This window comes from Mycteria americana, chromosome 3 (genome assembly GCF_035582795.1).
Source record: "Mycteria americana isolate JAX WOST 10 ecotype Jacksonville Zoo and Gardens chromosome 3, USCA_MyAme_1.0, whole genome shotgun sequence".
NCBI classification, from domain to species: Eukaryota; Metazoa; Chordata; class Aves; order Ciconiiformes; family Ciconiidae; genus Mycteria; species Mycteria americana.
The window spans coordinates 41,817,834-41,842,769 of record NC_134367.1 but is presented as its reverse complement, the minus strand read 5'-3'; the positions used below and the strand labels follow the sequence as shown (position 1 = coordinate 41,842,769).

General features: G+C 36.5%; 1 protein-coding gene across 3 annotated transcripts in view; it reads left to right on the top strand.

The window, feature by feature from the left end:
* The window catches only part of RNGTT (RNA guanylyltransferase and 5'-phosphatase), a 197,062-nt gene that overhangs the window by 22,517 nt on the left and 149,609 nt on the right, over positions 1 to 24,936 (top strand). For all 3 annotated transcript variants that reach the window (XR_012775201.1, XM_075498347.1, XM_075498348.1), the window contains exons 6-8: positions 565 to 814; positions 7,543 to 7,652; positions 8,464 to 8,565. Coding sequence is in view for 2 of the 3 variants with exons in the window: in XM_075498347.1 (XP_075354462.1) it covers positions 565 to 814; positions 7,543 to 7,652; positions 8,464 to 8,565 (462 nt within the window). In the remaining variant the exon portion in view is untranslated. The remainder of the gene's footprint in view (positions 1 to 564; positions 815 to 7,542; positions 7,653 to 8,463; positions 8,566 to 24,936) is intronic.

Genomic DNA, 24,936 nt, shown 5'->3' with positions numbered 1-24,936 from the left:
GAATTACAGGGTTTTTTATGAGAAACTTCTGGAAAGAGAAGTAATTTGAAAAGATTGGGATGCTTTTTCCCAGTGAGATGGCAAAACCTCTCATGAAAGGAAAGATAATTCTTAGGGGGAAAATGTAGCCATATTTGAATTTCAGCACTTGCATTTTTCTTCATTAAGTTTGTTCGTCTTTTTCTTTGGTCTTTTTGGTCTTCATTGAGTCCTTAAGTACTTACCTACGTGTCACCCATTCCTTTTCTGTAGCAATAATAAAAGTTTTACCTCGGTGACCAGCAGACCACTATTAGCTACAATAAGGAGATGAAGCAGCGCAAGCTGCAGTTACTTCTGAGAACATACGCAGTGCCTACATAATTAAGCACAATCTTGTGCAAGATCAGCTGTTGCCAGGCTGATCTAAGCATGATGTTTCACATATAATGAATGTTTTTGCAATTACCAGTTTGGAATTTGTTTTAATTCTCAGTCCCAATAAATCTTATGTTTGATAAGGCATAACATGACTAAAATATGTAAATTAATCATCCAGAGTAATTTTCAATTTTTATTTGACAGTATTGAGGCTGCTGTGGCTACTTTTGCTCAGGCTAGACCACCAGGTATTTATAAAGGTGACTATTTGAAGGAATTATTTCGTCGTTATGGAGATGAAGATGATGCACCGTCACCACCTGAGCTACCAGAATGGTGCTTTGATGATGATGAAGAGGAGGACGATGATAATGGTAAAACAGGAGGCCAAGAATCAGAACCTGGATCATCAAGCTCTTCCTTTGGCAAGAGGAGAAAAGAACGCCTAAAACTGGTATTTTTGATTAAGAACTTACTATTCTAATTGCTAAACTTAATTTCATAAACTCATAGTTATCAGTTAATACATAATACACACTGTACAAGTGTCAGTGCTGTTGCAAATGAGGACTGGTAGTAGAGTCTCTAACCAGAAAAAGCTGGTAGATTCATTGCAAGCTTTCTTATGTTTCCTGTATGAACTTTGAACTTTGACTTTCAACACCTTAACTATTCCAGTTGTAAAAATGACTTAAAATTTTTCGAATATAACAATTTTTTTTAAGTTTGAGTTGAGATAGTAAAGCACTTTTTAATTATTCACTCTATCTTTAGAGGTGAAATGTTATGGGGGGGTATATGTAAACAGTTTTTACTTATTTTTTGTAGCCATGTGGATGAAATTCAGAATTTTTAAAATTCAGCGCTCATTTTGGTAAATATTCTTTCTTTTGGAAATTTGGGAGGATTGAGAATTGGATTAGCAAAAAGCAATATGAGCTTAAAAACCCCGAGGCAGCTTTGAAATTATATTTTGTTCAAAGCTGTCTTAACTGTATAATGATAAGAAATATGACTGATCACTTATTGTGATTATTTTGACATACATCTGCATAATTTCGATGAAATAAGTTACTGTAGTTACCATAGTATGGAACTAATACTCAAGTACAAAGAATATACTTTGTATCATCTGCAGACTAATGACTCAGTTCTCTCCAGATTCCTGACTCTTTTTTTTTTTTATTTGCAGATAAAGTAGGGGAGAATGTTGCTGAGTGCAAAAATAGATTCAGTTCTTTTTGCATAATGCTGAATTATTTTACTTGTGTGCTGAGGTGTGTGTGTTTGCAAACACTTGGAAATCCTCATATGAAATATGCTGCAAAAATGCATTTTGTTGTTAGTGCAGCTGCTCAATATGGTTTACAGATGGAGTATGGAAGAAATTAGCCTGAAAGCAATACAAAACCTAGTCCAAAGGAGCAAGATTAACTTTGAAAACTTTCAAATAGTCCATCAGCTGGAATAAAAAATTGCCCACACTGTAAAAATCTGTAGTAAAAATATATTCAGTGATATGGCCGCTTCCTCCATTAGTGTTGCAGTAAAACATTGATACCTAAAAAAATTTATTTGGGCTGGAACTTCAAAACTGTTTTTTTGACTTGCCTTTTGATGCATTAGCAAATGAGGTGTGATGGTGAGGTCCAATGACAGCCTCTTTTCAGCAAGTATAAAACTAAACTGGTTTGTTTAACAGCAATCATGATACTGGCTTCCCAGGCTTTTTCTTATCTGCCACCATAGTTTGTTTGAAAGCTGGAAGCTAAATTATACGAATAAGCATATTAATAACTAAAAGTTAATTATGAGTTAGAGAATTTATGAAAGAAAGAATCATCTAGTTAATATGCATATTCGTATAATTCAGTTTTGCAGCTCTGGAGGAACATTCTTTGACATGAAGAGGAGGAACGGGGAGAATTCTTTACCATGGTTCTTGGCTGGCAGATTGGACTGCTTCTTAACTCAGTAGAGATGGATACAATCTATTTGTGATTCCTTGTAAATATGCGGTCTACAGGGGGAATGATTATCAGGTAAATACCTCTTGCTCAGATTTTCTTATTTTACTACCTAAAGGGCTAAATTTTCAGCATTACATTGATTTCCTGCAGCAGATGTTTTCAGCCTTCGAATTTGACTCTTTCTCTAAACACCTAGGGGTAGACAGTGTCAAACTAGAGATGGCTGTGGTGATAGTGGTGTTCTGAAATGTTTTCGTTTTGACCCAAATCTTTGTGGGGACAGAGGAAAAGTTTGGGGTAGAGGAGGAGACACCTCCTAGGCATCTTGCTAGGATAATGAATAGTCAGAAGCAACTGCCCACCTAGCCTGTGAAGTGAAGTTAGCATGCTGTCTGTTTCAGAAATTCTATCTTGGATGTGAGAAACTTTACTGAAACATCTTTTGCTAAAACTTCTGTATTTTGATGTCAAAAAGTCTTGACAGCCTTTCTTTTCTACACTACAGAAACTGTGGGAATGGTTAGAACATAATGCCATTACAGTTTCCTTTGTCATCACTCGAATGTAGTTGACAGGTAACAGCAAATCTGTTTGCTGTAGTCTCAGATGCTAGATGGGAAATCCAAACACTTTTTGACTTTGCCAGTGCATGCCATAATGATTGTAGCATCGAAGCAACATTATTAACTGTCACTTAGAATCTCACTTCAGGGGAAAAAAAATCTTCAGGGGAAAAGTACTTGATTTTATAAATAGGACAAAAAGTTACAATTCTGAGCCAGAACCTTCAAACTTTTCATGGGTCAACCAGATCTTTTACTGTTTATTAAGGAATGCCATCTGTTCTAGTCCCATGTAAGCTGCATATTTCACAGGCATTACAGGGTGTAATATGTAGTGCTTCTAAAATGGATGGTTACATCTCAAACAGTCTGGAAGAGATGGTAGCTGTTAATGATTTTTTTTTTTTTTCATTATTTTGAGTGCAGGTGTCTTGTGGTCATCTGTGAGACAGAGGGAAACCGTTAAACCTCATGGTTGACATAGTTAGCGAGGATAATATTTATGATTTAACTATCAAAGTACATTGATTCTAAATATTAGTGACTTTGGTTTTTTTCTGCCTAACCTACTTTTTTTTGCCAAAGTTTAAGCCCTGTACTTATTGTTCTGCCCATGGGTGTCTTTATGGATATGGGAAAAAGATTATTTTCTGATGTTGCAGCAGCATTTTATGTACTTGAATATGGGTGTCATTTCCTTTTAGCTTTCTCTTTCTCCACATTAAATGCCAATTTGTTCACTTTTTCCCTGTGGTCCATATTTTTTATACTTCTGACCATTCTTGTCATTCTTTGTATTCTGTCATGTTGACTCATATTTTTCTGACACTGTAGTGCCTATAATTGAACACAAGCCTCTAGTTGAGGCCATCCTAGAGCTTAATAAGGAGAAATTAATTTCACATGTCTTAAGGCTAATACTTCTGTTTATATATCTCAATATAATTGCCTTTTACAAGACAGAATAATACTAATTCAGCTTTTGGTCTCTTGCTGCCTCCGTATCTTTTTCTCTAATTATCTACCAGTGTGTGTTTGTATAATTGCTTATTCCTTACTAGGTGTAGAACTTTGTTTATACAGAATTGCATAGTGTTTTTTCCAGCCCATTCTTAAAATTAAGGATAACACTGAATTCTTAAGCTGCCATCACAGTCTGTATCCCTGTTACTAAATTCACAGATGTCACAAAAATAAGAATATGCTAATAGGAAATTTAGGGAAAATAAATTAATTCTCTTATACCTAAACCAGACCCCACAGATCCTCCTCAGTATATTCTTCCATTTTGTTAGTGAAACACTTAACTCCTCTGAATCTGGTTTTGAAACAGGTTGCTCTTCTGTTTTCTAGAAGTTACATCTACCCCATGTTTTCTGAGTTCCTTTATGAGAACAAGACAAGCAAAGAAAAGACAAGCCAAGACAAAAGCCAGCATCAAAAGATGTGGTATTTCCTACTTCTCCCAATTCTGTGAAGCCTGTTTCATCACCAAAACCAAATGATTAGTTGAACACTGTTGTTACTGAGTAACAGTCAGTATGATTTTGTTGTATCTTTTTTGCTTGTACTGCCTAGAGGCAGTTCTTGTGATTTGGTCCTGTATTTCTAGGTATTCTGATCAGGTATTCTGATTTCTAGGTATTCTGATCTAGGTAAGCTGATCAGTGTAACTCCCTGGCTCTCCCTTCCTCTCTTTTAGATGTGGACTCTCTCTCTTCCTGATACATTTTGGAACATTTCTTGTCCTCTGGAAGGCAGTCTCTGAGCATATTGGCACTCAGTCAAGTCTGAGTAGCTGAAGATGGCTATCACCCAGGCCTGGTGATAGCCACTAGGGTCAGGGATGTGTGTGTTTGGGGCTGTTCCCACTCTTCCAGATGATTGGGATCTGAACCAACACAAGATGATACACATTGCCACTTCTTCAGCTGAAGTGATGGGTGGAGGGATGTGGTGGCAAATGGGGAGAGCTTGATTAGTACAGATGGTGTGAAGGTTGTGCAGAGTATAGATACTAAGTGAATGTAGTTACCTTGGAATCCATTAGGGCTTATAACTCTTGGCTTAGTAGCAGCGCTAAGGACCTGAGGAGCTGAGTGCTCTGACATCTCTGCACTCTGTTCTCCAGTGTCCTGTTTCCATGGGGGGGTTGTTAGCTCAACAGTGGTGCAGAAAGTGCATGGATCTGGCTCCGTTTTGTCACCTTATCCAAGAAAATGTCCTCATGAAACCTGGAGCGCTGAGTTAGCCAAGCACGGGTGCCCAAGTGACTCACCTTGTTTTCGCAGTGCTGTGCCTTAGCTAGTGAATATGCTTGAGGCAGATAATCTGCAAGAGACACTTTCAAATGGCAGGCACCAATTTCATGTTTATGACTTTTTCTTTTCTGGAAAATCTTTCCTGTTGCCTGCCTTTTGCTTTAATCTTAGCAGTCGTACTGCCATCGCACTCTGCCATTATTCTGAGAAGCAAGGCACAACCATCTTCCTTTATGTCGTGGTGCTCTTAACCACTTACTCAGAATTCAGACAGCATGCTGGCCAGGCATGTGTAGCTGTCTGCCTCCCTCGTGCAGTCACCTGTGTGCCGTTGCACCTGCTGGTGCCCATGTAAATAATGTGGGATAAGTGACGCACCAAAAGTCTGTAGAGCTTAAGGTAATTAAGGTTATGAACTAGTGTATTTCTTTAGGATGTACTGTTCTCAGAATATGATTTGGTGATGCAACTGAGCCAATCTTAAATGCAGGCTGTACTGAAAACTGCGGTCCTGCTTTCCCTGCACTCCTTGTGTTCCTTCTGCTTCCCTTGTGCTGGCACTAGTGCTGACTCATCTTATGGTGAGCTAGTTTAAGATACTAATTTGGCAGAAAATTACTAATTTATGATGTTATTTTTGCCAACTTAGTTCCTAGACTTGCTCAAGAGTAGAACAGATGAGTGCTATGGTGTGTGGAAAGGGAAGGGAGCAAAAAGGCTCCTTTCATCAGTAGTATGCAGCTAGATTTGTTGAGGCAAGTTTCAAGCATTTTAGGGAACAGATATGAAATACTTGTATCTTCATTTTCAGGATTCATAGGTCAACAGTTGGAACTTCATGCTTTAATCTTCTTAGTCTGCATTGAGAATTTATTTGAGATGCTGTTGAAATAAGTCTAGTTGATTTGGGATCTCTGTAGAAATCTTGAAGTATGTAGCTTTGTAGACCTGGTGGCTTTAATGTCTTCTGTTTTGCAGAATTTTTTTATTCCACTCAGCATCAAACTTTTTCTGGAATATACAAGTTATTTTAGAGTTTTATTTTCAGTATTCTTTTATTGATCTCTACTTAGGCTTTTCTGTGGCATTCAGGATAGCACCTCCACTTTAGTAACCTGGTTTAGATTGAGAATAAAATTACGCAAGTATTTTTTTACACAAATATTTTGTTACAAACCAGCTGTTTATGTTTTCTCTTTTGTTGAGAAGTTTGTCCTAGATCAACTGAGAACCCTTTAAGTTTGCTGCTGCCTAAGTACATTCATTCTTTTAAATGTTTTCCCTACAGTGTAAGTTTAAGTTTTGAGATGTATAACGTGGTAGGTCACGCAGGTGGAGGTGAAATCCATGTAATTGCACTTCTTGTACCAGAATTACCATCTAGATCTGACAAAATGAACATATTTAATTGAAAACATGCATCTCAGATTTGGAGGGAGAAAAGTAGGACTTAATGTCTTCATCTGCTGAGATTTTTGTTTAAAAAAAAACCAAACAAGCCCACCCAAAACCTCATGTCTAAAGATGTTTCCCAGTGACTTTCATTCACTAATTACCAAGCTACTTATGTTTATCTCAGGTTAGATCTCTACTGTTAGTGAGCAGCTCTTACTTTCTGTGAATCAAGGAAAGCACGGAATTGTTCGTCTAGGAATACTATTTATGTATATTAAAAAATTTTATTTAACATTTCATAGGTCAATTTTGTCCTTAGTTTCCAGTTTACTTATTTTGAGGCCATACTTTTTGACACACTTCAAAGTGGTGTCACAAAGCCTTTTGCCAGAAAGAGTTTTGTGACCTCTAATGTAAGCCTGGAGTGATTTGCTCCAGGCTTACAATACTGTTTAGGTTCAGATTCTCATCCACAAATAGATGTCTTGCACTACCTTATTATTATATAATATTTTGTGTACTAAGGATGATTAATCTGATCCCTGCAAATTCCATATGTGACCAATTTACTACTAAATAATTGATACTAGTGTACTTTCTTTTCAAATAAAAACATTTTAGTTACAAATGAAAAATAATGAGTCAGACGGACGCTGTAGCTTGATGTGGAAACTTTCTTGAGAGTATTGGCTAAACAGTGTCTATCCCTTACCATTTACCTCCTTTTAATTTTTTTTTTTTTTTAATTATTATTGTATTTTTTCCCCCATAAGGAACTAATTTCAGTTCCTGGGTTCATAATATGGCTCACCTGAGAGTTTACTGGCAAAGCTCAGCTGATGTATCTTGGTATTTGGGGGTAAAGCTTTAAGGAATATTTAAGCTAGTATTGCTTGTGAGGGTCAAGTTGTAAAAACAGACTTAATCTTGTATTGACATGTTCTGATCTGCTTTTATGAAGGCTTAAATATATTTTTTTTTTTTCTTATTTAGGGTGCAATTTTCTTGGAAGGAATAACAGTTAAATATGTGACCCAGGTGACAACACAACCAAAGTTAGGAGGAATACAGCAAAAGTGTCAGCAGTTCTGTGGATGGGAAGGGTATGAGAACATTTAGAACTTGTTTATTTTTACTGTCTAGAAAGAAGTGTTACGTTTCTAGTTTTGCAGAAGGAAACAGCTCATTGTAAGAATGAACAAAGGTGACTATTTTTGGATGGATTGTTTAAAAAGAAAAAATGCAAGCCTCAAAAACACTCAACAGTGAAGCAGATGAGGATCTTGCATCGTACTATGAAACGGAATGATCAACTGTTGATTCTAGAACTGCTTTCCATTGAGATAACAAAATGTTTTCAGATGAATTGTTGCTGTGCAAATTCCGGATGTAGTCTAGTCCATGTATTTGTGTAAAATTTAGTGCTTGCTCAAGCAGTAGACTTATTTATACAACTGCTATTACACTTCAGCATTGAGGTATAATACTTATTTTTATAGCCAACTTGGGTTTGTGTCCAATGTTGATCAGAACGTTGATTTTAATGTCTCAGATTCTGACCTCCTCCTTTCCAAAGCTGATGATCCAGGGAGTTGCTCATGGTGCTTCCTAACTTGCTGATGCTTATAGTTCTTCTAGTGCTTGTAATTTTGAATTCAAATATCCCTTCCTCCAAAGTTAAAACTTTGAAGTTCCGTGTAATTTAGTGTTTTGTCATAAGCAAATACCCTTGTTCTTATCAGATAGGCATTTGATTCCTGTTGCAAATTACCTGATTGGAGAAGATGTTCTAACTCAAAGCTAACCTTGCAGCAAGTCTGGTACAAGGTGTGACTTCAGTCTAGTGTAAATAATGCATTGCCTTGTGTGACTATTTATTGCAGAACGTTAATAAACATAGTTCATTCTTTTTAGGTCTGGATTCCCTGGAGCACAGCCTGTTTCCATGGACAAGCAAAATATTAAATTTTTGGAGCAGAAGCCATACAAAGTTAGCTGGAAAGCAGACGGCACTCGGTAAGTTCATTTTAAATGAAAAAGAAACACTCGGTAAATTGGGTAGACGGTTTGTATTTTCTCAGGAAAGTGAATTTGCTTGTACAGAGGACAAAGCATATTCTAACAACAAAACTGACTCCAGAGACTAATTTTTTTGCTGTCTTGGTACCCAACATTGCTGAAGTTTGTGGCCAAGTTTCTTTTTAGCAGCTGTTCTGCAGACTGACTGTTAAATCTATGCACTTTTATTCTTCTCCATAACCCCTGTCTGTCTGTCATCCAAGACTTGCCACTGAGGTCTTAGAATAATCTTAGATAACAGTAGGAGTTTGTTAAGCTAAAGAATTTGTTTATAAAAGCTAAATTAAAACTTCTAGTTGATCCTTCAGAAGCTGGCTAGTATTAGAAATGGCATAGTTTTTTTTTTTATTCATACTGTGATCCTTTGTTCAAACTCGAGGTTCTGGTCAGTCAAAGAGTCAATAGTTTCATCTTCCCTCACCAGTTCTCTTACATTCATTGTAGGGGTGACTTTTTTATATAACAGACTACAACCTGATTGGACTGATATGTTGAACCTCTTCAGTGTTGTTATTTCTGGTTTGAAATGCATCATTGTATTGAATTTCTCCAGTATTCTGATGTTAGCATTTCAAAGTAGGAGAAACACCATACATCATCAAATACAGAATAGCAAAACACTTTTTTCTCTGATTGTAACTGGTTACAGATGGGTCTCAACTGCATGAAACTCAGTTGTCTAAACATGTGCCTCTGGTATCATTGGGTATCCTTTCATTGCTTTGTCTTCTATGAAAAAGCCACGTCACGCAGGGTCTATTGCCTCTACACCCAGCAGCTTGGATGAGGTATAAAAAGTATTTGCTATTCACGTTGAAATAAAGCCCCAAATGTTAGGTGTCCCATTTCCTTGCACTCTTGCAAAGAGGTACTGTGGCCCTTGATAGAAACAAATCTTTTGAGTAAAATTCCAAACCTCCAAAATCATACTTAATTTCATAGGACTGAATATTTTTAATAGGTTGGAACATTTGTGAAATTACAACCATTTTCTTGAGGTTTTGAAATCATCATCAATGGGGATTGATATTCTAACCTTCTGTTTTTCTTTAGTGTTTCTGATTTCAAAACTAAAATCAAGAATCCCAGATATTAATGGAAATGGTTTTAACCTATGGTACTCATAGCATTTAGATCACAATTTTTTTGTTGTGGGCGCTATCTTGAGGTAATTAATAATGCAATTTCTTACATCATAGTCAATAGTGTCTCAGTAACAGGAAGAATAAGAATTGTGTGACACATACATTTCAGTATCTTGATTTTTTTTTTTTATTTCTAAAAGATGTTCTTTACATACAGTAGTATTTAAGCAATTGTAATCTGTGCTAAGGGGAATGACTTCAGTTTTTATTCACTTAGAGCAAATGAATAGATTTTTAACCTGCTTTGACTTGATCAGAAAAAGTTCAATTACAATGAACGTACACATGGTAAGAGGAGGACTGTTATACTCATTTGTGCATGGTGCTTTAGACTAGCAAGAGTTCAGTGTTCACATGTACAAGTTAGAAGGCATCAGTTGTGTGAATGAAATATATGCTTTGAAAAACAGGAGGTAAGAATTTTTTTGTTTTCAGACTGGTTAACTGGTTTTGTGTATAGATAGGGGCAAAAGAAGTTTTGTTTTAGCAGTGCGATTGAAAGCATTCTCCCTTCCATGTGCTGAGATAACAAAGTAAAGTTTTGATACTAAATAAACAAGCAGTGTAGGCTGTCTTCTGAAGTTTTCCCTGCGTTCTTTATTTTGTTAGGTGTGTTATCTTTAGTAATAGAATGGAGTATCCTAGATAATGAAAAGCCTGGAAAATATAGGGAACCGGGTGTCTTATGAGAATTACCAAGTGGCTCCACATGGAGTCAGTCAGGATTCAGCGCAATTCAGCCAGAACTAAGCTGTCTCCTATAAAAAAAACCCCTTCGGGTGTGTCTCATCTGTGGTTTGTATGTCAAGGGTTTATTAGCTTGGGCAGAGCATGGTGTGAAAATACAAAGTAAGCTTGCACTCAGTATGGCATCCAAGCATTAAGAAATGAGTGGGAATATTTGGCTTATTAACATTGGCTGACTGTATGCACAAGCACTTGGGTAACGTGATGCAGGCATTCTCAGGGTGCGAGGTTACAGAAACATGGTGTTGGGAGATCCAGGCTTATTCTCAGAGCAGTACAGTGCATTCAAAAGCTGCTGAGCCTAAACAAGTAAACTCAGCCAACTTAAACTGACCATACAAAGAGCCAGATGTGAGTCTTTGCATTTATTACACTTTTAATCTGCATTCCAGATATACTGCCCATGGACTTGACATGTATAACTATGAAAATATGTTTACAAAGTGTTAATGTCCTGTGCAGCTCAGATATGGGTAATCCTTGCCTTTTTTCACAGCTTAGTCCTTCAGGAAGCCTTTGTTTTAGGGATTGGTTTACCCTAGTATTTTAGTATGTATTAAAGACAGTTTATGGAAACGTTTTTGTATAATTTAAGCCTATGGCTTCAAGAAATAGTAATAGCAGAAAATAATTCTGTTTTTAAAATAATTTCGTACAGAAGGCCATTTGATATTAAAGGAAAAAAATTGCTTCACCTGCAGTGTCTCTAGTGTGCATTGCCACTGAAGAATAATCTGTTCAAAATCATGGGTCATTAGCTAATACAGATTGGTATGCCTTAGAACAAATACTGAGATGCTGTAAAACTACAATTAGTGCTATTCCACAGCGTTGTAAGCTATTTTTCCACATTTCTTTCTTTCTTTGTATTTTCAATATGAAGGGTCATATCTTTGTCATATCTTGTGTTATTCATTTGGAAAATTGAAGTCTTATGGAATATTCGTATTTTCTTACTCAAATGTACAGGATGCATATATTCTGAATACTAGAATAATTATATAGAAAATAGTAGTGGACCTGGAAGACTGCCTTTTGTGAAAGAAATTAAAGTGCATGTGTAATTTCTTGCAGGAATTTTCAGTATTTTGGACATTCTGTCCTGTGTTTTTAGAGTTCTGGAATGGTGACAAAACAGAATGGCTGAAGAATAAAATTGAGGGAACTAAATAGTTCTTTTAAATTTTCTCGAAACATCGAAATTTGTAGTTGATTATGGACATACACAGGCTGATAGGTATATTTGGAGAAGAAAATGGTGCTACAGAGATCCAGTGTTAACGAAATTCAGCTGAAGGAATGTTGTGAAAGAGAGATTAAGGATGAAAACCTGAGCTATTATTTGGACATTTAGACACTGTGCATGATAGCTACCCTAACCAACAATGAAAAATGACTATGGCAGTTTTTACACTGGACATGCTTCTAATTATTTTGTTGTTCTCCAACGATCTGGACTCCATATGCAATTAAACAGATTTTCATTAATTATTCTGAATGCTTGTGTTGACAGGCGTGACCTTCCTGAATTTAATATTAAGACATCAGTTAGTGGAGATCCATTTATGGATCCCCTCCTTACTTCATCTGGAAGTGAAACCCCTGTCATCAAATATCTCTGAAGCTATTCTCTTAAGTGTGATTTAGATGCAGCAGTCTAGGGTTTGCCTATTACAGTATTATTTGGCTTGCATACCTTTGTTTTGTTTTGTTCTCTCTCTTTGCTTAAAAAAGCACTGCTGTTTCATCAACTTGATTGGACTTACAGAAAAGCAGATGCTTAACTAATAACTTTATATTATACTTTCTCACTTAAATGAAACCCTCTCATCTCAGTTAATAGCAATATTTGCTCAACTTAGCCAAACTTCTTAATTTTCACCATTGTTAAATACCTGCATTTTATTCCAGTAGCAGTAGTTTTCTCTAGAGGTTTCATGTCTGAAGCCTTTATTTGTAGATTATCTTAACTGACATGTAGTGTCAGTAATTTCATTGAGGACTCTTACTTTTCTCCAAAGGCATTTTCTATTCCTAGATTTCAACTGGAGCTGAACTTTCACCCTTCTGGTTTAAGAGCTGTGTTGTTGTTGGGTTTTGTTTGTTTGTTTTTCAGCGGTAGAACAGTGCATGTTTTCTTGCTTTCTTAGTATTGTTGTATTTTTCTACCCATAATTTAAAAAAAAAGAAAGTATTTCCCTAAATGAAAGAGCATTATTTATCATCTTGTGTTGACTAAATAAAGTGAAATTGATTGGTTAAATTATTTGACAGTGATTCTATAAACTATTTTGGTGAAATTTACTGGAGTAGTAGCTTATACGCTTTTGTAAACGTGTGGGTTCTGAGTCTGGTTTGGGTCAAAACTCATCCTCCTCCATTCTCTTGGAGCCCTGAGTTCAAAATGTTTTGACTTACCGTTGCTTAGTCTGTCCTGATTTGCAGAGTTAGTGCCTACACCATGGTCTTGCTTGTCCTGTGCCTGGTCTCCAGAGCCCTTGTTCCATGAGCATCAGCAAGGCACACGTCCTTGTTCTCGCTCCAGCTTTCCTTCTGGAGCATGTTCGCTCCAAAGGGAAATGCAGTGTGTACAAATACTTCTCCCCTCCTGTTTTTAAATGCCTATGTGTAAAGGTATGTACATTTGCATCTCAGGTTTAGACAAACGAACTTTAAATTAAAAGAGCTTTGAAGCTTACTTAGCGTTGGCTCTCTTTGGACAAATATTTCCTTTGTGCCAGCTATTTGCATGTATGTAAATATTATATGCAACTCCGTTTTGGGGAAAAACACCTCTCAAATCATATTGCTTTAAATTATTATTATTTAAAAAAAAAACCACTTAAGTCTGCAGCTATTCTGACTGGTTTGGTGTGAATTCTATCCTGTATGTTTATTGAAACAGTTGTCAAATCTCTGGTGTCTTAAAAATAATTTTAATGCTAATCTATTCATAAGGCACAGAAATCCAAAGGGCAAATTTCCCACTACTAAAATCATGCCTTTTGGCTTTGTTGAGATGAAATATACGTTGTATGTTAACAGTAGCTACACGGTATGTACGGCTTTACAAATGTATCCAATTTTGTAGTGCTGTGTTTTCGAAATAGTAGTTGCTATCTGAATAAGATAATTGTAACAGTATGTTCAAGGCATACTGTATGACTCTGTATTATCAACTTTGTACTGTAAAGTGATTAACCCAGGTGGTTAGCGGCTTGCTGTATCCCTTGATATGTATCTCATTAATACTGTTTGTAGCAGATGTTTGTGCTAATGAGTGGAGCTGAATGTTCAGACAGGAGTAGTGTTGGTAAAGTAATGAGACACCAGTTTTGAAAAAAAAGACCGTTACCACTAAGAATAATAAAAAGTTTTAAAATGTCTGTGGAATAATTCAAATTAATACAATCAAATGGGGCTAGGTTTTAGAATGGTAAAATGTGACCTGAACTAAATGCAAGCTATTAAGGGGCGTAAGTTATTTTCCTGCATTTGTATGAGTACCTTTTTATTTTTCACATCTGTACACATGCAGTTTTAGTAAAAAATAATAAATGCGATCATAATACTATGGCTGTTCAATTATGGTAAGGCAGCTATTTAAAAAAATGTAGAACAGGTAGTTCTTGCCAAAGGCTATTATATTTGAAAAATATTCATGCAAATTTGATGGCTTGCAGATATCTAAATGCAAACAAGTAGATACAGAATGTAAAGCAGCTCTTTGAGAATTGCTGCTAATTGTCTAAAAGGTGTTTGTAACAAAATAGTTAGGAACATCTCTGAAGTTAATTATTTTTTTCATGATTAGCAAATTACATTTTAGAAAAAAGGCCTGTTGCCTAAATAATTCTCATTTTGTTGGTATCCTAATTCAAAATAAAAATAGTAAAGCTACACTTAACTGCTAAAACTGGTGGCCAAATTTTTGGATTGTGTTTATTAATCAAATAATTTTGATTTATCCAAAGCATGTAAGTTACTATATTATCAAACTTGTGATAGCTTCCCAGGTTTCTTTAGTTTAGCTGTTTGTACAAACTGAAGAAAATTTCTATTTTTGTTGAGAACTTTAAAATTATTGGCAGTTGCAGCCTCTTCAGAAACATGTTTGTGACCATTACTTGAAGGAAGTCTACCGGGTGTGTTTAAGATAACTTTTCATGCATGTTGTTAAAATGTAATGAAGATGAGGTAAAAGTTTCTCCCTGAATTTGCATAGCTAAATACTTTTTTCTTTCCCTATTCTTTGATCCTTACATGATGAGATGAAGCTAACATGCATAACTGAGACATTGCAGATTCCTAATATGAAAAGTTATCCAGAAGTCATTTGTGACAAGAGTAACTTGTGAAAAGGTGATCATTGCTAAAGAACAGCTCTAAAAAACTGGAGAAAACTGAGAAACAGATTTTTTTGTTTTAGAAATTAAGAGGTAAAAGAAACTAGCCCAAAATTAGGTGGCAAGGAAGAAGCATGGTACCCTGTCTGCAAAGGATTAAAGAAGAGATATTTGAATGGGTTCATGGAAAAACTATTATCCCTGAGAGACAGGAGGAGGTTAAAGAGAAAGTTGGGGTAATAACGAGAACGAAGGAGGACAGAGAAGATTGGAGAGTAGTACTAATCCAATTAAAAAACCAATCTATGCACTTGAGAACTCATTATTAAGAACAAGAGACCGGCTTGTTGTGAAAGCAGATCTAGAGAATGGAAAGGTTGTCTCCTGGGAGCAAAGATATTAATGTGGAGTTGAACTTGAAGGAGACTCTGGGAATGAGAGAGGAACCATAGATTAATTTTCAGATTAGTACAAATGACATGACAAGGTTCTCATGGATCTGGAATTTTATGGCCAGTAGTGGAAAATGCCTGAAGTGGAGGTTTACACAATTGTTAGTAGATTCTTTCCTAATTTAGAGGAAGGGGACAAAAATGTAGGATGTTGAGATTTGACAGATGGCCTCGGAAGTTGTGCTAGCAGGAAAGTTTAGGGCTGTTAATCACTGGAATGCATTTGTGAGTAAAGAGCTTTTCTCAAGGTATGAATACCCCCTTTCTGGGCATCTTACTTTCTGACCCTAGATGGCTAGCGAATAAGTGAATTATTATGTATTGTGTTTTGAGTGTCTTGTCATTTAGTCATGTTTAGGGTTATACATGTTCATGGTCTTGGGGTCAGGAAGGAGCATTTGCCTCCTAATGATAGGATGGGGTGGAGAACCCACATGAGAATCATCTGGGCTCTTTTAAACCACACCTTCCTCTCCTTTCCCTTCCTCCTCCTCCCCACTTACATTAAGAAATAGACTTAAATGTTTATCAGTTTTGCACCATTGGTTGGTAATGCTGTGTATTCCTTCCTCTGTGGTTGGGGCACGTTTCTGTGGTCTGAAATTTTAAAGGACAGAAATATTCAGGGGTTTGGACATGTATCGAACAGACTTTTCAGGACCAAATGGATTTTTTTTATAGGAGTGACAGGTTTTGTGAACAACTGGGCTTAACTCAAGTGGTTTGTATTCCAAGTTAAATGAGCTTTATTCAAATCATGTGCTTATGTAACTGTCAGCAATGGGCAAAGCCTCAACCGTTGAGTGCTAATTATACATCGTTCGTGTGTGTAGGACAGCTATTCTTCAGACATTTGTTATTATTTTCATTGAATATCTCAAAGTAGTAGTTGTAAGGGTTTTTCTGTTATTCCCATGAAACTGTCAAAATGGGATGGTATTTAAAGAGAAGACTTGGAATAAAAACCTTAGTTAAAAGGGTGAAGTGACTGTTGCTATTCCCCTATTGCTAACTCTGCACTATTTTGTTGCATGCTACATTTTTAAGGTCTTTGGAAGGGAAATGCATTTTTGTTTACATGGCATAGTCCCTCGTGGCCCTTCTTCATAATTATTTTAACTAGTTCTTTAAGGGAAAACAAGGTCACCCATTTTTAAACTAGTTCTGTAGTTCTGCTTCTACAGCTGGAAGAACCTTGGTTTAGGATGAGTCTGGAATCCATGTGGGATTTGTTTCACTGACTTTATTTTGAATAATATACTTAATTGGAGATAGCATATGTTTTGGCTGGAAATTGAAGTTGTGAAAGTTAATGAAATGGTTGTAATAAAGCTTTTTTCCCCCCTCCAGTCAAGATTAAAAGCTGTAAGTAGCTTTTATAGACTACAGTACTAATCAGTTGTTAGCAACTTGCAGTTTAGCTTTTAAGTGTGTAATGATAACGTAATTTCAAGCTTCTGCAGAAGTATATAAAGGTCACATATATGATTCTGGATTATAATGTATAAACTGCCTTTCTAATGATTGCTGAAAAGAGCAATTAATAGATGTTAAGCACTCTAAAGAGCATTCCTCTTAATTTTCTGAAAAAGTAGATGCCTAATTCATGGTTTTATTTTGTGGTTTAGGTAGGAGGGGAAGAGAAGATGGGATGGGGAGGCAAGAATGATGTGTTTTGAGACTAGGAAGTTGGGGTTTTAGTAGCTGAGATGTGAGTCTTCGCTCACTCTGCATCTTAATAATTATCCCTTATAGTTGTGTTGGGCAATAAATTTAGCATTACAAGACTGATATCAGCCTGTTTCCCATAGCATTAGAACCCATGAATATTTTATGCTTACTTGAGTTTTTATTTGAGTGTGCAAAAATAAAACTTTGATAAGTTGAGGTAAGATTAAGGGCACTTTCAGCATATTTAGCATGTCCCCTATCTCAAGGAAAAGACATTCTAGCTCAGGGCGAAGAAGCTCTAGCACAAGGTGGCCTCATCATCTCCACCTGTTGACATGTTGTTAAAGCGCATGTTGTCCTTTTCTCCTTTTTTACCTATTGTACAGGGAAAGAGAGCATGCCTAGACTTTGGCTAGCAGACTAACTCTGACAGCAGAAAAGGAGTTGTCAGATTTTGGTAGCCAGACTCATGGGCATCACCAGATAACTCATCAGTTCTGTTTGACTATATCGATTATGAACAAGGAGAGGTCTCTCTTGATTGAGAGATTCTAGGTCAAACGAGGCAGCACAGTGTGTCATAAGGTGTTAGACTAATATCTGGGACTATTGGGTATAAACATTGTTAATCCTAAGAAGTCCCCACAAGGCAGTATTATTTAAAGTAGAGATGTATATTATAGACCCAGGTCTGTTAGTTTCACAGCTGTTGGGCTAGCTTGAAATTGTTTTTTATCTTAATGCTGCATTTGGAGTGGGTGGTTTGGGGTGGGTTTTTTTTGGGGGGGGGGGGGGGGTCATGGTGATGGTGTATTTATGTATTTATTTATTTATTACTAAGGCACATCCATATCATTTTGCTGCTTCTACATCTCCTGAAGTAGTTTCTTTATATCATTGAATCAATGTAGATTCACACAATAGGTGTGACAGAACATGTCATCCCCAGTCTGGATCCAAATTGACTCAAGTGGCCAAAGAAGGCATTCTTACTCTACGTTGTAGTTTCTCATTTATATGTGCCTGCAACAGTGTCAAGACTCTGACAATAAGCGGTAGAAGGAAGCTGTTGTTTTTGTGTCCCTTTCTTAACTGCTTAAGGAGCACTGCTGATGTGATACCATACAGAAAGTATATTTTGTGAAGTAGCGGGCTTGATGCTTCACAGTTCTGAAGCCTTTTGACAGCTCACAAAGTTTTATGGTCACAATTCTGAGCTCTTTGAAAAGTACTACTTAACTGATTATTCGTATATAACTATTTGAATATTTGGACAGATTGTCTTCTAAGCAAGCTCTTTTGTTTATTTATAAATAGTTAATGCATTAAAATGCTTATTATGTAGCTTGTGCTATGAATACTAATCTTAGAGTATTCAACTGTAATCCTAAAATGTTCTAATTAGATCAAGATAAATGGTGTGCCTGCATGTGTACCTGATGTTCAAGCGACAAGTATCGGTGATTACTGGTTTATTTATTTATTTTCCTTTCTCCCAGACCACTTTTAATAGTGGAACAGCGTGTCCTGTGCTGCTGGTTCTCTTGGGGGGATTACGGGCACATACATGAAGTGTAATGGCTTAAGCTTATTCAAGGAAGAATGACATTCAGTTTTTAAAGTTTAACTATACAGATATCTAGGGCAGCCCTTTCCCTTGGAGCTGATCTTCTAATCTGTGAGCACAAATGGCAGTTGTGCTCTTCGGTGGCTTGTGCCTGTCATGTAGACAGAATTGACCCAGCATACGTTCTGGTATAAATCAGTTCGAAGTTAAGGGAACCTCCTTTTTCAAAGCTGTGCTACTCTTTTCGTGACTGCTATGTTATGGGCCTCCATGACAGATATTATGGTTCTCTTGCTTGGGGAAAGAAGGAATGTAACTACTTGTCATCTGATGCTAAATTCATTTGTTTTTCTTCCTTATACCCTTGTGTAACTGCTGCTTTGCATTTTTCTTTTGAGCCCATTGCTTCAGGCATGAATTTCCCTCTAAATCTCCAAGATATTTTCAGACAAAAATTTGTGAAGGAGGAATGGAGTCAAACAAGTTCAAGCAAGCTTGAAGCTCAATATCTGCAATTAATAATAATAATAATAATAATAATAATAGAATGCAGTAGTTCAGTCAAGCTTGAGGCATAATTTGTTCCATTAATCTCATAGCTTTTAAAAAAAGTAATCAGAACATTATAATGTGCAGTTGTTTTCCAATAGTGTTCCTCCCTCTAACATAGAAATGTACTTTAATATGTACTTGACCACTTAGCATCATTAAAATTTGGGTGAAACAAAGAGAATGTAATATTTAAAATAAATCTGTTAGTATACAGATTCTGTTAGTGGGTCACATCTTTTCTAGCTAGTTAACAATTCTTCTTTTGTTTTACACCAGATACATCATAATGCTATATATGTAAGAGTTCTTATAGTGTAGTTGTAGATTAATTTACCCTTTGTTGTAGGTCAAATAATGATAACAAGATGACTTCAAATTTAACCCGTGAGGTTTAATATCCTTTTGGAAATAAAGAAACAAAACCCCCACAGCACTCTAACTTAATTAAAACCCTGGAAGGCAGTCAAGAAAAACACTGTAACTGGATAGTCTTTTTTAACCTTGCTAAATTCTTGGATTTACCAGCTCTGTTGCAGAGTTTCACAGTCTAATAATACTTTAGATAGAAAATGTAGTTTTACATTGGTTTTGAATTTGCCATCTGTTAAATTAATTAAAGGCATCTTTATCCTTGATTTATAAAACAGGAAAAACTAAAGTTTGAACTCAGTCTAAACTATGATACTTTATTAGGAGAAATTAGACCAGTTTCCCCACTTCTTGTGCATTTGTCCATGCTCCATAGTATTACCATTATCTCCTTTATTCAAAAACTGACTTCCCTATTAATGCTGGTGCACATGGTACCTCAGGTGAGGGGGATACCAATAAGTTGTATAATGATGCAACATTATTTCTGTATTATGCACCATCCTATTAGTTATGTGACCTAACGATTTGTTTGCTGGGGCTTTTTGACTGCAGATGCACTTATGTGCTCTCACTGACCTCTAAAAAGTAGCTGACAGAGTTAATTTAGAACCTTGTAAGGTGGGGAAGTGTGGTTGTACCTCTCTCTTCCTGCCTGTGTCTTGGTACCTTTTGGAAATCCAAACTTGCATTGTTCATTACTGCAGTTTGGGGCATTCTGAAGATTTCTGTAGTAAATGTTGTCATCTGCAGATTCACTGCCTCACTTTTGATGATTTTCAGGGTCATAACAGTCATTAAAAAAAAATCTTCTCTGGACCTTGGATTGTCAAGGGGAGCAAATGAAAAGGGAAACTTGCATTCAGAGTTTAAAGGAGAGTGGTGGCAGGCAAGAATAAGAAAAAGAATTTGATGTTGAGTGAGATGGAGGAAACTGACAAGTAGTAAAGATTATGGAGACTGAATACCTGTATAAGCTATGGGGTATCTGTTACCTTACAGTGGTAACTTGGTCAAAGCGTATATATGCAGGGAATACCACCTTAACGAATTTTGTGGAAATGAAGTTCTGTGGTCTCAAATAAGCAGGATGAATTGATGAATACCAATTCATCAATACCTGGAGGTATTTAAAAGACATGTAGATGTGGTGCTTAGGGTTGTGGTTTAGTGGTGGACTTGGCAGTGTTAGGTTTACAGTTGGACTCGCTGATCTTAAAGGTCTTTTCCAACCTAAATGATTCTATGAATATCAAAATGAACCATAGTCCTTTCATTGTGATATATGAGGTGATCAGTAAGACAAGAAAATTATTTTTTTTCCATACTAGCATCAAGTCAGGGCAGCAGTAGCTTGAACAAGTGATTCAGAACATGAAGCTGGATATTGGGAACCTTCTAATTTCGCATGAAATTAGACATTGGCATAGCAGATACACTAGGATAACTTTCTTGACTGTAACATGAATATTGGAAAGCATTCATTGTTTAGGAAAGATGCAAAATTAAGTTTGAGGCACAACATTTTATTTTCATGATAGCTGAAGGATAAAAAAAAAAATGTTACAGAGTTCAGGTTTTTAAAAAATCACTACAGGATTGTTAAGGTAAACTTCTGGGTTACCGCTGAATCTGCTGCAGATACCAACCTGATCAGAGTTGTTACTATGAGGACTCTTTAACATCTAATGCAAGTTGAGTGTCTAGATGTCCATTGATGTAATAAGACTTTGCCCAACAATTATTGAAGCCTAGGGAACTATTCATTTCACCCTAAAGTAGACATCTTACAATTATGAAACTTAATCAGAAGCTGAATTCTACCCTCTTTCGAGGGTGGAGAATTTTGACCAGTGACAAATCCAGGTGCTTCTGAATGTAGTAAGAGATACAAGATACATTTAGTTACTAACAGCAGCCTACTAACACAGTGTTTTAATATTGAGGAAAAAGAAATCTTTATTGTAGAAGATAGTTTGGGTCATTGATGAAAAGGCTTTGCTTTAAACTTAGAACGCTATGATTGTAATGAGAGGTAAAAATAGATCAATAATGTAGGTTCTCTCTTTCTAAAATGATAGATTTGGATAAATTGAGGGAAGTAGTCAATGGAATCAGAAGGACTGAGGAACACAGTCTTCAGTATAGATGAGGAATGACATTTCCTCTGATTTCAACCATTTTGGTAGGAGTTTGTATACCATGTAAAGGGAAAATAATTTTTTTGACACAGGAATAGTGGTAGATCTCGTGCTAGTGGACTTTGACAAAATTTTGATTTATTATGGAGACTGGGGCTAATGAAGATTGCTAGAATTGTAAGATAGGTAAAGAATGGATTGAAAGAAAATGGCGGTGGATGATTTTGGAAGAAAATATATAGAAAGCCACAAGTGGAGATCCTGAATGTTAATTTTATATTGTCATTAAGAATTTTGAAACAGAAACCAAGTATGTTCTGACAAACAAATGAGGGAGACAAGCCACTGAATTCACTGAGGAGCATAGTAATAAAACTGGAAGGATATTTAGTTGTAGAAAATGCAAGGTCATGAATAAGAAATATTGGAGCTGGAGGCTGTTAATTGAAAATGACTGTCAGTCAGATTCTAATGGGTTTTTTTGGTTTAAAATACTGGGGAGACTGTTGATGGCAGAATTTAACCTAGAAGTATGCAAGAGAAATATAAAGTGTTGGTATATTCAGAGCAGAGTAACTTCCAAGGGCCCATGTGTGTGGTTTTTAAAAATTTTATTTAGAATTTGGATTATCAAGTCAAATACATAATTCTACAGCTGCTTATGTGTAGCAGTGTTTCTTGCTGGCTGATATGCTGTGTACTTGTGCAAATGAAAATGCGTGTACAAGTTTTAAAATGGTATTTGTGATAGAGCTGTCAGTGTGCTGGTTAAAAAGACATTGTTTTCCTTTTGTTTACACATTGAAAAGAATACTGTGAGTCTTCACATAACTTCCTGTGTTAGTGTCCCCCTGTCCAGGCTTTGTCATCCTTCAGGAGACATAGTTTGAAGCAGTGACTATTGCCAGCAGCAGCTAATGTAAGAGAAGAAGCAAGCTGAGCCTTCCCCATTTATCGGGACTTTAGGGTGTATTGCTCCATCTGCCACAGGCCAACTTCAGACTCGTCTAATTTAAACTGTTACTCTAGATCCAGCACAGTCTGGATTCAGGCCAGGACATGGAACTGCAGCGGTTTAGTGACACACATAGATGATCTCCTACTGTCAGTGGATAGAGGGCAGTCATTAATTTTCATTCTCCTGGCCCTTTCTATAGCATTTGATGCGTCTGGCCAGAAGCTGATGCTGTCTTGCCAGGAGGGAGTGGCAGGGTCCAAAGTAAAGTGCTAAAGTGGCTTGGCCTTGTCCTAGGTGATCGATCTGTGGAGTGGCAACGTGCTCATGATTTTGAAGTGTTGTCAATCACAAAAGGAAATTAAGAAATTGAAAATGATATCTGCAACAGGATTTCGTTATTGCCTCTGCGTCAGCGAACATATTAGTGATGCTAATTGCTATTCTGAGTTGGGTAATGCTTATTTGTGTGGGAGGGCAGCGCTTTCACAAGACTGAATTCTAGGCTGTGTAATGAACTCCCCTGGGAATGGAGAGCTGCTGTGTATTTTGTGGTTAGAGTTGATGATGGAATTTCTTACATTTTGCATTCTTTAATGTGGTAATACAGACACAAGCATATTTAAAAAGGAAAAAAAAAAAAGGCGATGACAACGATACCGTGTCGAAATAAATAATTTTCTTTGATATAGGCCATCTAAAGAAATACTGTGGGGCAAAGAAAGCTCCTATAGGAGCTGAATTTTTAAGTTCCTTTAAAAAAATATTTCTAATCCATTTGCTACTTGTAGGTTTTTTCAGAAAATTAATTTTGTGTTGAACTCAAACTCAGAAGATGGGGTCTCAAAAGTTTGAGGAAGCTGTGCTACATTTTTTTATTATATTTAAGGTTTAGAACTCCTACTAAAGTACAAAATTAACATATGTAACCTTATTGCTAGGAGAGTTGCTGGGATTTTGGCTGAGGGAAATAAGTTAAACATAGGCAAGGCACATCATAAAATTGAAGTAAATGGCAAAACTTCTGTGAACTTCTAGGAGATCAATTTCACCGTAGATGCGTTTTGGCAAGCACTATGCTGAATGTGAGGTACTGTGTTGGGGAGTTATTTTTAAAGCTGGTTTTGTGAATCCGAATAAGCTGGGAAATAGGATAGAGGCCACGTGCTCTGGTGGGTGCAGTATTGGATTTGGAGCTTGGGAGAGACAGTTCTGTTCTTGTTCCTGACTCTGAATGACTGTAGGTTGAGGGAGACCAAGTATTTGCCTTATTTTGCCTTAAATAATATTTTCCTGAAAGGTACTTTCAAATTTAATGGTGAAAAATACTAAACATCCACATAAAGGAGAAACCTCAGTTTTTAACTTATAATTTTCAATGTAGCTCAGGTCAGCTTCAGAATTGTGTTAAAAAACAAAACAAAAAAACCCCCGAACCAAACAAACACCACCACCACCCCCCCCCCAACAACAAAAAAACCCCAAAACCCACCACCACCGCCAAAACAAACTAAACTAAAAATGTAAGTTTTTGAAGAAAATTATTCTTCTAGCATGTATTTTAGGCCCAACTGATGTGAACTGCATGAACAGGATATATGTGGAGGCAAATGAGCCTTTGAAACAATTGCCTTTATTTGGGTATGCTAAAAATAATTGATTTCTGAAGAGAAAACTCTTCAAGATGATACTTGGTGGTTGGCATTTTTTAAAGTTTAAAGATTAAAGTTATTAATACTCTGGTAGGTGATTTGGAGATCTGCTTGTCTAATGCCAAGAGCTGTAACTCTTTGCTAATGAAATTTTCATCCTATTTCCTGAATTATCGTGTTAATACTGATGTCCAGTTAGAATTAATAACGGACCTTGCCTCAGGACCAGAAGTGAATGAAAAGTAGCTTCTAATGAAACTTTAGATTTTACCATTTCTATGACTGTAGATATTTTATCTGCTTGTGAGATTAATTTGTGTGGACACCATGACCCTTTTTCCTTTAACTTGCTTGTCAGAACTCTTGTTGCAATGGAATCTGGCTGGTTTGGCAGTTTGGAGAGGTAACGTTTGTTGCTCAAACACAATTCTCCGCTTTGATGTATAGTTATCAAAGGTGAATGAGCAGTTCTGTTATTGCTCGTACTGCTGCTCCACTCTTGCTCTTTTATCCACTTGTCTTGTTTTAAATTCAGATTGAGCCATCTGATACAGGACCATGTCATCTTGTGTACTTGCACAGAATCTAATACAATGGGGCCTGGTTACTAATTGGAGCTTTTGGGTGCTCATACAATGGAGATAATTAGTAATAAATGTACAGCTGTAATAGCAAGTAGTGTTCACAGTATGCAATACAGTGCATGACAGT